The sequence below is a fragment of the Lissotriton vulgaris genome, chromosome 8 (genome assembly GCF_964263255.1).
Source record: "Lissotriton vulgaris chromosome 8, aLisVul1.2, whole genome shotgun sequence".
In the NCBI taxonomy this organism is placed as follows: Eukaryota; Metazoa; Chordata; class Amphibia; order Caudata; family Salamandridae; genus Lissotriton; species Lissotriton vulgaris.
Window position 1 is genome coordinate 121,080,828 of NC_141696.1, and position 14,970 is coordinate 121,095,797.

The 14,970-nt window shown below is 43.2% G+C and overlaps 1 protein-coding gene across 1 annotated transcript in view; it reads right to left on the bottom strand.

Moving 5' to 3' along the window:
- LOC147693574 (solute carrier organic anion transporter family member 2B1-like) overlaps nucleotides 1-14,970 on the bottom strand; it is a 457,504-nt gene that overhangs the window by 136,404 nt on the left and 306,130 nt on the right. Inside the window, exon 7 of the mRNA XM_086933236.1 lies at nucleotides 12,389-12,519. Within this exon, the coding sequence (XP_086789362.1) occupies nucleotides 12,389-12,519 (131 nt within the window). The remainder of the gene's footprint in view (nucleotides 1-12,388; nucleotides 12,520-14,970) is intronic.

Below are 14,970 nucleotides of genomic sequence, written 5' to 3' on the forward strand. Positions count from 1 at the left end.
TTTCACAAGTCGTAAAGATGTTACATGCTTTTATGCCCCAGATTTCTGCTCCATATAAAGCACCAGATTGAGCCTTAAATTTGTAAACTTCTAGCGCTTGTGAAATGGACTTACTTAAACTTGCCCCATGGCGCTTTATGATTGGTAAAGAGCTCTGGTTATATATAGTTTTGCTCTTTTCAATTTGTGTACTCCATGAGGTTTTTGAATCTAGGGAAACACCCAAATACGAAAAATTTGTGACCAATTCAAGTCTTTGATTATTTAAAAAGAATTGCCCATTAAAGGTTTTGTGTGGATTTATAGACATACATTTGTTTTTTTTCGCATTTATTTCAAGACCTTTTGAGTCACAGTAAGTTTTAAAAGTGTTCAAAAGGGTTTGAAGGCCCATGGGCATTTGCGAGATCAGGATTGTATCGTCCGCAAATAAAAGGGATGGAACCCTCACACCATTCAGCTTTGGGGAGTCATTACTACACCTATCTAAAATTTCTGGGATGTCGTTGACAAATAAAGAAAAAAGTGTTGGAGCTAACACACATCCTTGGCGGACCCCACGTCTAATAGGTATGGGTTCAGTTAGTTCCCCTTTCGGGCCCCAACGCACTCTATCAAAATTATTTTCATGTAATCTTACTATCTGCTGGAGTATACAGGTTGGTAAACCCAATGCAAACAAACAATCCCATAAACGATCCCGCAAGACTAAATCAAAAGCTGCCCTAACATCAACAAAAGCTACATAAATATGTCCCTTTAACAAAAAGACATATTTCCAACAAATGCAACAAAACCTAAAAACCTGATCTATCGTACTTATGTTCTGTCTAAAGCCTGCTTGGAACTTAGTAAGAATCTCATTCTCATCAATCCATGTTTCCATTCGATTTAAAAGATACCTTGAAAAAAATTTTTGTAAAATGTCCAAAAGACAAATGGGACGATAGTTGGAAGGATCATGTTGATCCCCCTTTTTAAAAACTAATATAATTTCTGCTCCCCGCCAGCTGTGTGGTAACTTCCCACCGGCAACTATTATATTAAAAAGCTTATTTAATTATGCCGCCCAAATACTGGTTTCATGTTTGTATAAGTCCCCAGGTATTTTATCTAAACCTGGGGCTTTACCATTTTTCACCGCAATTAATGCTAACTCGGTTTCCTCGAGACTAAACTCTACATTGTTAGTTGATGACTCCAGCCATGGGCTATTTACAGCATCTGGTTTGTCACTATCAGGAGCTTTATACAAGTGGGTGAAATGATCAACCCAAGTTTGCTCATTAATAAACACATCATCGGTGACCTTCCTCCAGTATTCTCATTAGCAACTAATTGCCAAAAACTCACATTATCCTTAAGTTTAACAGCTGTAAGCATCTTCTCCCAACATTCCTCATCCCATTCAATTCTAGCCATTCTCTGCACTCTCCTATATTCTTGCCTTAGGGACCTAATAACGTGTGTTGTACTACTCTTTATTGCCTCTAGGAGTTTGCTCTTGCAATTACGACATTCTTTATTATACCATTGTTTGGTACCAGTGGAACTAATTTTGTTCAACCTTTTTTTATGTGGCATTTTTGTCACAAGTGGTACCAAGGCACTAAAAAATTCATTATGCAAGTTAATAAAAACCTCACCCTCTACTGGTTGAAATAGATGTTTATCAAAAATATCCGCAAAAAGTGAGTAGATATTAGATAATGCCTCCTTGTTGCTTAATAAACTAGCCCATTTAAGGGATCTCCTGTTATTACTTATTAAAGGGCCAGTATTAGTTGGATAATCCATAGTATTTTGTGTCATCAAAATCCTAGAGCTAGGGACTAGACTATAATCTATTGTCAAACGCAGTGGGCGATGGTCACTTTCATATCTATGGTCAATTACAAAGTCTAACAATAGATTCCAGATATCAAAAGAAACCAAAATGTAATCAATCCGACTTTGATGATTGTTTTTAACGAAGGTTGGTGCTTTCGGGGAGTCAGATGGAAAACGACCATTACAAGCCCTCAGACCATGTAGTGATACCAGTCTCATTATCTGGGTAGCTAAGGTCGTACAGCTCACACCCTCTGTATATGATAAGGGGGGGATATTATTAGCTCTATCCTCATCTGAAAAAACATCTCCAAACCCTATAATCGGTTCAACGTTACAATTAAAATCACCACATACTATTATACCAGTAGGCACCTCTACAAGATCAATAAGGAGTCTGTCCAGTTTGTTGAAAATTTCAGATTCCTTTGATAACCCAAAAGGGCGGGAATAAACATTACACAGTACAATACGCTTTCCGTCATTCAGCTTCACTCAGAGACACAATATATCAGCAGAGTCTGTGGTTAATTGTGCAATTTTTACCTCTAGGGACACACTGATCCAAATCGTAAGCCCTCCCGATGGTCTACCCCTGACTGATGGGATTGCCGCAATATTATAAGTCCTGTATCCCATCCTATGTGGCATTTCAAGGGACCAAGTTTCTTGGAGCAAATAAAAGTCACAAGAATCTATGTAGTTGGACCAATCAGGATCAGAGAGATTTTTGGTCAGACCAGCTATATTCCAAGATATTAAAGTTATTTTATGTATTGTGGTTGATCTTATACCTCCTGATACTGATTTCTCCCCTACTGGTGATGCCCCCAGATTGGAAACCACACTATTACAAGCCCCTAATATATACCCTACCACAGAAGAGACTTGGTCACCTGTCACCTGCCCTGATTTCAAAACACCTCCAACTTCAATAACATCTCCCCTTTAATTTAACCTAGATGGTATCAAGTCTTGGATCCTTTGCTCTTCAGCAAGAGTAGGGTTCAATATTGTATCACAGTCTATATTATGTATAACAGATATTAGAGGGTTGGGGTAAATAGCACCTGTGCTCTCCAGCAATGGATGTAATATTTTTTGTCCCGTTTTACAACCACCCACAGTTACCTCTATTAGATTGGGATAGCCAACTAATCGTTGGTCATTCTGTGGTCTTCAATCGCGATTGTTCAGACCAGAGAAGATATCGTACCTGTTTGCTGTTTCCATGGGTGTAAAAGGTCTCAAATGTTCTATTCTCCTATTCGAATTTCTAAGGAACAATCTGGTTGGGTAACTGAACACCAATGTGGTTAGGAGGAAAAACCAGGGACCTAGGATAAAAGTAAGTCACGGGGCGCGGTATAATAGAATTATCACCTCCACCCTGGGGCCAATTCAGAATATAGGTAACGGCTCAGGGGTCTCAAAAATTGATAACAACTAGATCATCATCTATATCCTTGACCCTGCTGCCCAACCAGGGGAGTCTTCTAACATGCACAATATCACCATCGATGCCATGTGATAGTGGTCTGTATTGGGCTAACCAGTGCATGATCTTATTTTTGAGTTGGAAATACCCCTCCCTCTTATTTGTTGGTAAGCTAGGGACCCCCATCAAAACAACCACATACGGGGCGGCTTCTGGGGGCAGTTCTACTTGGGGGATTCTGCGAGATGGTGGCCTAGTGTATCTAGTTGAACCTCCTTTCGATTGTTGGGAAAGCCCCATAGGAGGTTTTGCAGATCCCGTCGCCGCTATACCTACTGATGTAAGGACTGGACTAGTGATCTGTTTCGGGGGTGGAGCCGCTTGATTCTTAGAGATAGTTGGCCTGGTCGATTGATCAGTACCTTTTGGAACACTAAGAGAACATGTAGGACCCATGACTGGTGGTTCCAAAAACCCACTCCCCACAACCTTAGGTGGATCCTGGTGGTTGTTAACTGCCGCCTCAATAGCTTCAAGTTTTTTCTCCACCCTCCTTAGTCTCTCAATAATAGGTAGGATGAAGGACCTTATTAGATGTTCCATATTATCAAGTGAAGCAACGGTAGAAATATCCATTTGAAGAGTATCAACCGGTAGATCTGGTGGAACAATAGTATTCTCTAATTGAACAACTATAGGAGAAAGTGGCATGGTAATCGGGGTTACCTTGTTAGATTGTTGAACACCAGGGTTTTAGCAATGTTATTAGTATCTTTAGAAGATTTTCCAAAATCCGAATGGCTAACCTTTGACTTTTGCAAAGCCCCCCCTTACGTCTTTTTTTTGCAGGCGGTGGCCCATGACTCTTAGCCTGCACAACTTTCCTCTGCTTACTTAAAGCTTGCTTTGGTCGTGTCAGAGGCCGAGCAGGCAAGTTAACATCAGGCATTACCGATCTAGATGGTGAAATATGTATTGCAGTTTGACCAGTTTGACCCAAAGGTGTTGGAGTAGAGTCACGTAGTAACATTGGAAAACTTTCCATACATAGAGGATCTTCACTGGATAAGATACCCTCAGAAGTAATCATAAGATCTTAGGGTGGAGAAACGGCAGGGGGTTTGTTCTTTATACTTTCGATAGAGCGACAACGCTCTGCTCTACGAACTGCCAGAATTTTCTCTTTATCTAGGTCAACGGGAACTTTAGTACAATAGTTATCTAAAGGACCGTTAACAGTGCACCCAGCCTTCTCAAGCAGCAATTTCCCCGGACTCTGAGCCATCACAATACAAAGTATATACACAACAAAGTTTTAAAATGAGTGGGCCCTGCCCTGCCTCTCTCGGTCTCTGAGGGCCTCAGAGGGCCCGCCCTTTGCCCGGGCTTCGCCCCGCACTTAGTCCTGCGTGCGTCCCGCTGCGCGGAATTGATAGCCTGCTTTATATCCTCCCAGGCAGTGGGGCATTGCCGCTGCGGGAAGAGGCTTCAGGTGTGTCAGGCACTGCCTGGCAGTCCCGCAGCGGTGTGGGCGGGTCCGGCAACAGAAGCGAAGAGCGGGTGCCGCGACCGGGAACCACCAAAGCACAAAGTTTCAAAGAAATTCAGCAGCCCGATGCAATGTCCCCAGAGCTGTAGTCGGTGAGTAGCACCCGCGAAGCGGGTGCTGCGAACAGTTATTGCTGAGCCAGGCAGGGGGGCGTTACCGCTGCTGGAAGAGGCTTCAGGTGTGTCAAGCACTGCCTCGTAGTCCCGCAGCGGTGTGGGCGGTGTGGGCGGGTCCGGCAACAGAAGCGATGAGCGGGTGCCGCGACCGGGAACCACCAAAGCACAAAGTTTCAAAGAAATTCAGCAGCCCGATGCAATGTCCCCAGAGCTGTAGTCGGTGAGTAGCACCCGCGAAGCGGGTGCTGCGAACAGTTATTGCTGAGCCAGGCAGGGGGGCGTTGCCGCCGCGCGAAGAGGCTTCAGGAGTGTCAAGCACTGCCTCGCAGTCCCGCAACGGTGTGGGCGATGTGGGCGGGTCCGGCAACAGAAGAGATGAGTGGGTGCCGCGACCGGGAACCACCAAAGCACAAAGTTTAAAAGAAATTCAGCAGCCCGATGCAATGTCCCCAGAGCTGTAGTCGGTGAGTAGCACCCGCGAAGTGGGGCCTGCGAAAAGTTATTGCTGAGCCAGGCAGGGGCCGCGTTGCCGCTGCAGGAAGAGGCTTCATGTGTGTCAAGCACTGCATCGCAGTCCCGCAGCGGTGTGGGCGAGTCCGGCAACAGAAGCGTTGAGCGGGTGCCGCGACCGGGAACCACCAAAGCACAAAGTTTCAAAGAAATTCAGTAGCCCGATGCAATGTCCCCAGAGCTGTAGTCGGTGAGTAGCACCCGCGAAGCGGGTTCTGCGAACAGTTATTGCTGAGCCAGGCAGGGGGCGTTGCCGCCGCGGGAAGAGGCTTCAGGTGTGTCAAGTACTGCCTCGCAGTCCCACAGCGGTGTGGGCGATGTGGGCGGGTCCGGCAACAGAAGTGATGAGCGGGTGCTCGCAAAGCACAAAGTTTCAAAGAAATTCAGCAGCCCGATGCAATGTCCCCAGAGCTGTAGTCGGTGAGTAGTGAGGTGCTGTCATCTGGAGACTGTCCGTCTCCAGCTACAGGAGTCACTGTCTCAGCAGGCCTGATCACCCTGTTGTGCCTTTCATCTGCCCTGTGCGTCTTGACAGTTCGCCATCAACATAACCACTGTGGAACTGGTGTCTTTTCCTAAAGTGTGGGCATTTCTCCTCCTGTGAGCACTTGCTCTGTTTGTTCTTCCGGAGGTGCCCTGGCGCTAGCAATTCTCTTTATCACAACATCCGTCATCTGTTAAGTCATGTTTCGCCCCACTTCTATGTTGGTGAGTGCCTTTTCAAGTTCGTTTTTTTGAAGTGTTTCCTGAGTGTTTCTACGGTCGTTGGCTGCCTGGCCTTTGAGTTAAAAGCATGAGTGGCCACCCCTCCATCACCGTTAAACCAACATGTTTCTATTTGAAAATCCACACAAGGCGCGCGCATCTCACCTCTGCACTGGCAGCACCCGGTCTTGACTCAGCACCCGGTCTTGACTGTATGACGTCTGTCTTCGTTCGTACTGCCTCCTCTGCCTTGACAAATTTTGGTGCAGCAGCGTGCCTTGAGCCACTGGGTGAGCATCAGGTGGAGCGTGATGCGGTTACACCGCCGTCTTGGATTTGCAATACCTATATCAGTCTGCGGCAGCTTCGAGTACAGTTATCCTCACACAGGCGTTGCCAACAGCAGTTTTAGTTCAATTAAGTTTCAACCTTCAGGCAGCGTGGTCGCTTTACCTCGCGGACATCAATCGTTTTTGTCGCTTTGCCTCCTATATGGTTCAACTTTCCTTTTTGCTGATGCCTGTGCAGAGACTGTGGATCTTATTCTCAACTCACGACGAACCCCTGCAGCAGTCTTCCGGTCTTGGTTGGAGGCTTCGTTACCTTAGCAGAGAATCCCGTGGCCTGCACGTCACGCCACTTAGTTTCCTAGAACTCACTCTTCGGAACTTATGCACAATCCTGGCCAAGATCTCGGATGAGAGACCGCTCACCGGAGCTCATGCTTCTATTTTGTTTCTGCTCCTTTTTACTAGTCCATGTTTTGCTGTCTGCATATCTTGGGGTTGATTGTCACTACCTGGAGAAGTCTACGAGGATCTCGGGTGAGAAATCGCTCACCGGAGCTAATGTTTTTTTTGTTTATTTATTGGGTTATGCTTGAAATGATTAATTTCTCAGTAAGTGTTGTGGGTGGGCGTGTGTTTGTATATACTTTCTGGTTCTGGCCGCTCTATCTTTGGGAGGTTCTTTGTGTGTTTTTCCCATTGTGTATTTTGCTTATTGTGGTTGCATTGACATACACCTAGAGTTACATAGAATTCTCTCTAGGTGGTCTAGTACTTTATGTTGTACCCTTTTGTGGGAAGTTTGGTTTCCTAGGGCAACATCTTAACCCTACGGTGTACCCTTATTTAGGGGAGGGTGTGGGGCTAGTCTATGCCTTATTTTGTAACTAGGGCGATGTTGTACCTTATGGGGTACCCTGTATATTTATATATATAGGGGACAGTGTAGTCTTGGTCTCACAGGGTGTGTATCCTGTGTTTCACCCTGTTTGGGCAGCTAGGGTGTTTGTGTCTAATCAATACCCCATCCATGTACTTAGGGTTAGTACTTATGGTGTACCCTTACTTAGGGGAGGTTGTGGGGTTGTGGTGCTAGTTAGTGTCGACATTTTGTTTCCTAGGGTCTTGTTGTTACCCTTTGGAGAAGTTACGTTGCGCACTTTTAACGTGGTGTACCCTTTCATTAGGGGAGGTTGTCTGCATGTAACTACTATGTTCAAAAGTTTCAAGGATTAGTATCCTTTGTGTCCCCTTTTCTGGGGAAGGTGGTGTGCGTGGTCAGCGCCACCATTAAGTGATGTTGCGTTGAACAATTCTTACATTGTTCAATAGTGTACCCTTTTGTTAGGGGAGGTTGTCTGTGTTTGTCTAAATTGCATCACTCTATTTGGGTTGCGGGGTGCGTGGTCAGCGCTACCTCTTGGTGTTGTTGTGTCACAGTTGTCAATGTGTGGCTACTGTGTTCTTTCTCCAGGGGCATTAGTATCTTCTGGTGTACCCTTTCCTGGGGAGTTGTTTTGTTCCACAGTTTAGAGGTTGCCTTTCAAGGTGTACCCTTGGTGGGGAGGTTGTTAGTGCACGTTATGCATTAGTCTTTATTGCAAGGCATCCCCTTTTTCTGTGTAGGTTGCTAATTCATCTTCTTGTGCTTAATTCCATCTGCACACATTTTGTCATTTAGTTGTTACACCCTACTTGGTTTGCCAGGATCGCTACCTTGTTTAATAAGGAGGGTGGATGGGCATGTTATGTAATTTGCATTCTTGTGTTTTGTCCAACCATGACCATTTGTGCATCTTATGATTTTCTTTCTACATGCCTCTTTTAATTTTCTTGTGTTTCTGCTTTCTCGCTTGAGTTTCCTGCTTTTCAAATTGTCCCTTTGACTAGCTCGTGTGTCTACAGTCTCCTCTGAATCCTTCTGCTCCGTCTTGACTTCTTTCTTGCTGTTGTTCGCTAACGGAAGAGGATGTGTGGTAAATGGTTTCTATGTCTTTTCCCTCTCTACCACTTTATCAGAATGTCCTGTGACATCATGGAATGTTAGAGTGCCTTACTGTGTTGAGATTGTCAGTTGGTCATCTCAGGCTGAGGAGCTGGTAGCTCTCTCCTGGTGGGCTTTCTCCTTGTTTCTTCCTATCCTGTAACCTGCCACCTAACTACCTGCTAAAAAAGAGGGATCTTCTACTACACCTGGACTACGCATCATTGTTTATGTACCACAGGAATCTCTCTCCTGGTGTTACTAACAGCAGCAATGGAAACCAACTCCTGATAGGGTTCCAATCTGCCACACACATTAGCAGCACCTCTGTGTTGCTATATATGTAGGTGAGATAAATACATATATATACATAGTGAAAGGCATCAGAGTGCTGTACAGAGTTGAAGGCTGAATCATAGTCAACATGTGATTGGACAGGTACCACATTTCTAAAAGCGAAATTGAACTGTTATTGCGTCATGATGGACTGTTCTTTAAAGAGGTGAGTCTTCAACCCTTTCCTAAACTGGAGCTGGATTGGGGTAATCCTAATAGTTAAGGGGGTTGTTGTTTCAGATCCTATGAGTCAACCCCTCAGCAAAGCAGCTCAAGAATCCCAACAAAACACACTCATATTGGTAAAATGTTGCTGAACAAAACTCATTTATAAAGAGAAAGCAGAATAATCCACCTGTGTCAATTTATCAAAAATGTAGGGATAGAGAGAGTGGCATCACATTGTGACTCCCAATGAAATCACAGGGCTAACTTGTTATCCCACCGTATAACTCATGAACAGCCTCCTATGACCTACTGAGAGGCTAGGGATACTACATGGGTAAGAAAGAACAAAAGGTAAACAGGGCTTTTTTAGCCCTAGTTCTTTTGTGCTCTCAATGCAACCTTCGTGTACAATCAGATCTAGAGTAGCAACGGCATAGCTGATGGCAACCAAGGTTATCAGCAGATTTTTGTTCCAAAAAGCTTACTGTGCTTGAGCTGCTAAGTAACAGAGCTCAGAATCGCGTGCTTTAAGGTTCTTTGCCGAGATGAGTAACTGAAGCTTACCAAGTGTTACCCTTCCCCTGCCATTACAATGAATGAGTTCACCTAATAAAGAATGTATTTCTCTAAATGTTGTTTGGCATACTCAGTATGATAACAAATATATTTGTAAAGTAATAAAGAAGTAGCAACATCATAATATCTTTGAGAGCACCACTCTACACTTGGTCAATAAGGAGAGTCAAATCCAGAAAGAAATCTATCCCCTCAATGTCTCAAATAATTAGGAAATGTTATCAGAGACAGTATCTTTGTCTTCAGGGTATTAAATATTGTCCAACCACAAACTCCATATAAAAATGATCACACATGTTAACCTGTAGAAGGGTGAGGCAGCAGCCTGCAAACACATGTCAACACTCTGTTGTGTGTTTCTGTGCCATCCTCCTCCCCTTGGATTTGGCCTTAGGACCATCAATGGGATGCTATTAGAGGAAACTGGATCATGCACCAACTCAAGGCTGAAGAATGAGGAGGGAACTTGCACGCCCTATTGTACTCTGCAAAATAAGCATAGCACTGTCACAGCCAATTGAACTGACTTTAATGTCCTACCGCATGCAAGCAGCAATTGTACATGCCAGTGTTTGTATTCTTTAGCAAGTTGAAGCCTTGGCAAAGCCAACAGGTTTAGCTTTCCTCCAGTGCATTCACAGACCGCTAACACTACAGGAATGTACATAAAAGATACGCCCAGGAAACATGTACTCCAACATGCAGAGACAAAACAAACTAATCTATAGTCACACAGAAACAGCATGTATACATGCACCACATAGGTAGTGCATACAGATGCCTAGGCACATAGCTGCATGTAAGGCTGATGTATGCATGCTGTCTCTGTGCTGATCAGACAGTTTGTTGTGTATGAGGAATGTAGTGGGCTGAAGCTAATGGACTCTTCAAGCAAATAGCCGACCGCCATGAAAGAACAGGTACGAAAGAGACATTGTAATCCCGGCGGTGGAGTAGATGCTGACTCTGCCGTCATTATGGGATTACTATTCTTCCAGCCACCCCAACGGACTCTGTAAGCCCACCGGAAGTTGAGCGCAATCCCCCTCAGGGTTGCCCTCCAACTGCCAGCATTGTCATACTGCAGTCGAACGGAAACCATTGATGTTGAGTGGAAAGCCTCTGATTAAATGTTGGCTAGCTTTCCGCACGACTTGGTAATTGTCCCCATAGTTACTGCATCATAAAAGCATTCAGATGAATTGTAGAGTAGATGGAAGCATATACATTAAGTAATATAGGTTCATAGTTTAACTTGTTACAGTTGCTAATCCAATGTGTATCAATCTAAAGGTAAATGTGGCATTTTTAGGAGTTATAAGAATATTAACTATTCTTATCAAAATCATGATGTGCCTGAAGAATTTAAAAAAATCTAATATGGTTTACAGATATTTACGTGTAATATTGAAAAGATTCATGTTTAAACTCCCCATTGGCATATGTGAAAATGTGTGCCAAGTGAGAAAAGAGAAAAGGGTGCTGCACGTCTATACTGAGACCAAATGCTTTGAAACATTTAGGGAATAATCTTCATACATGTACAAATGCAAATTATTAGAAACAATATTAATAATTTATGTTTTGAAATACTTTTACACTTTGGTACTTTGAAAATGCAGTATTATGCCATAGTTACACGTGCTATTTACAACAAAACTAAAGTGATTTGTGAGTGCTAATAAGTTAAAATAAAATAGATAAGGACCCAAAAGATTCTGAATGAAATACATATTTCCATTTTTTTATATTCTGTATTTCATTAATCGAATTCAATTTAGGCCTGCATTTTCCCCACTTTGCGTGATGCTCTTCTCATGAAAAAGGCTTTGTTAACTTGCAATGTGAAGAGAAAATATGTCTATATAGAGAGAGTACCCATTCGTATACTAGGACTGTTCATAACAATGTTGTTACTTTGGGAATATCTGCCGTGAGACATTTTCCTCTTGAACGTACTCATGTGCTTCTGCAAAAAAACTATTGTTTAGAAGTTATATATACTAGATGGTTTGACAGCTTAAGTGACCACCTTTTTGCTATAGTATGTGTCTTCCTCAAGCTGCATGACAATCACACAGTACGAACTGCCCAATGAACTGAGTGGTCTGACCAGGTGAGGAGAAACAGGAGGAGTCATCCGGGAACTTGAGGATCATATTATCCATTAATGTGTTGGAAAGGACACAGCATCTCGGTTCTTTATGCAGACTAAGAGTCATCACTCACTTCTTCCTTGTGGGGATTATTGGCTTCTTTTGGCTGAGGAATACAATGTGTGCACCATTCACGGACTTCTTTCCCTCATGGGAGAGTATGTTTGAGCTGATATTGTTAATTTTCCTTTCTGAACTTTTACAGAGCTGTGGTAATTAATGGCAATCAAAGAGATTGATTTGATTATCCTGCACTCTTAAATTTAAATGCCTGAGATGTATGTTTTTACTCTTCTTAATTTGCTGATAAAAATCTAACTTTAACTAAATCCTATTTCTGTCTCTCCATTAATTGCCTCCAATAACTGATTGTGCATTCCAATTGAGTATTAATGAGGGATGGACATTTTAATAGAGAGATCTCTGGACAGCAGATACTGATGTCATTATTCTGCATAGCTCTAACTGAATTATTGGTTTGCATGATGTTGGTTGAATGGAATTTCTTCAGGAGATTGGTCTAGCTGTGATAATACTGTATTTGTATAGCAATTCCTGGTCCTCACCAGTAAACTGGATTGGGTCCCCTATATTTATCCCCTCTCGGCACGATTCAAGATCCATCAGAGTACCAAGTGAATGAACCCGAAGTGTAGTTCCCGGAGATAAAGGGCTAAAATAGTAAATGGGCCCAGTGGTGCTACAACACCTGCACAAATATATGAGTTCTTACCTCTTTTTGCATTTCTCTTGGAAAAAAGAAGATAGGGAGAGCAGAAAGCCCCACCACACTGCCAGCAACTAGAAAGCCCATCCACCAGGCTCCAACCCATCGAGGATCCTTTGGAGTGAGAACAATGTCAGCTACAAAAAAAATGAAACAATACATTTATTCATTTCATATATTGTACAGTAGAGGCAGCAAAACCTACTGACTACATTTACTTTTCAATCCTGCTCACTACACCGATTTCAAGGATAATGTTGTTAATAATATGAAAATGAGAAAAAGTTTAGAAAAGGTATTTTATATTTACAATAGCATCTTCAAATGGGAGAAAATGGTGTCTGCTTTGAGTGCATAGGAAAGAGCAATCCAGGAGACTGGTCCAGTACTGGGAGCCTTCTTCAGAAGAAAAGGGCAGGGCTCTTCAAAGGGCTGCTCTTTAAAACTCAGAACAGGGATTTCTGACTCTAGTCTTAGAGGGCCATATCCATACCAGATTTTCATGACATCTAGATAAAAAAAGATTTACACACAATGGCCCCTAATTGAACTATTTTACATACCAAAGGTCATCCAAAAAATTGAGCACCAATCAGGCCCTCCTGAAACACACGTTGGTCACCAATGTCGGAGAAGTAATGTATAACCCTGACAGTTTAGCCTTTTTAATAACTGTGCAAGGCACAAGGGATGTGCATGGTCTTTTGTGCTGCATGATGGCTGAAACATTTTTGAGCAGCCAGCTACAAACTGTCAGAGTATCCTATGTGTATGCTGAGTGTTTGTCCAAAGAATGACTTGGTGAAAGTCATAGTGCACCAAAAGGGTATGCAATCAAATAACAACCCTGTATGAAGGTTGTACTTCTGAATAAAAACACCAACAACATTGTGTTGCAAGAATATAGAGAACAGAATATCAAGAGAGAAAATAGCAAAAGGTAAGTGCATTTAAGAAGGTATAGATTTACTATTCCTGACTCAACATCTATGTACCATGAAGATATATGTAATGCATATGTACATATCGTAGAGTTAGCTATAGAAAATCTAGACTTACTTACCTGTCAATATTATTGTGGGATATTTTGTTCTCGATATTGTGTACCGCCAATAGAATGGGTTCAGAGTGCACACCTTTAACACTATAAGTGTAGGTTTCCGACAATGGATGACACCGCACTAGCTCCTCAGTGCGTGTTGCCTGGCCATTGGCATACACTGGGGAGGCACTTAAAGTCCCTTCTGGCATCATTGCAGTAAATGTTCAAGTGAATCAGTGCTCAGGAGCCATCTCCCCCCCCGAACACTGATTCTAATTGGAGAGGTATTGTTAGAAATGGGAGAATCTTCCTTTTCCAAGGGTTCCTCTGCCCAGTGGATCCCTGCTGGGGCATTGCCACAAGAGAGCGATTCCCAAGCAAGGATCCACCCGCTAGCCGCCAGGGATAGGGGAGCAGCTCTTTGGGCAAGGGCTTGTGCTCCCCCTGGCATTTTATTTTATAATGCTATCTTTCTGCCCCCCCTTGAGGGGCAGTTGGAGGCAATTGCCCCCGACCTGACTCCCCTGGGGGTAGGAAGAAAGCCCACTAGGCACCAGAGGTTTTTTGTAAAATAAAAAAAAGAGTGGTGGGGGCTTCCCAGAATGGGCATGACCATGACCTCATCCCAAATAAAAAGGGAAACAGTGTGCTGAAGTTCACCAAATAAGCCTTTTTAGAAGCATGTATGGCAGTGTAAGTTCAACGGATGGGATATATTCTACTTAAAAACGATCTTTATTACATCAGAATAGAGCTTGATGGGGGGGCATGGCCGAACTGCCCACAAGATAGTCACGGACACCTGAGTAACTGTGCCGCCTCAGAGACATTTTGCATATTGTACCAGCAGTTGGCTGCTTTTGGGGACAGTGGCGAGCAGCATAATGAAGTAAATGCAGGGGAAACAGGTATTTTAATCTTAACGCTCTTTCTGAGCATTTTCTACATTATTTTCTCCCCCATTTTGTTCTCCTAATGACCGATGGTCACGGCCACCATTTTAAGGCTGATACACACAGTGGCACTTTAAAGTTGCCCGCGTTGCGCTAGTTCCTGAAAATGCTGCTTATATAGCTGAGTCACTGTTTTTGTTTCATATTAAAGAATGTTTCTGTGGTAAAGGCTTTCTATAATAGCCTATTATTTGGCTCTGGCATCTAATTATCCGCCTCAGCAGTATTTATAGTCATGGTGTCTGATGATGGCCTAGTTCAATACTTCTTTCCGCTACCATATTTGTCTGGCTTTTTCTTTTGGCATCTGACGTATTTATCTGTTTGACACTTGTCCACATTAATAAAAAGCACCACTGAAATGTGATCATTGTTGCCATTTCATGTCTGTATAGACTAACTATCAATCAGCCATACCGGGGATCAGCGGGAAGCGATTAACGGTGTATCCTACTCTCATTCCTAACCCTCACAACGAATAATTGCTCTGATACTTCTTTTGAATATTGCACAACTTGCTTGGTTTGTCTACTTATGGAACCTTTTTTATCTGCCTGTCAAGCGGTTTCAACAACATCTGGACGTATGCCTTC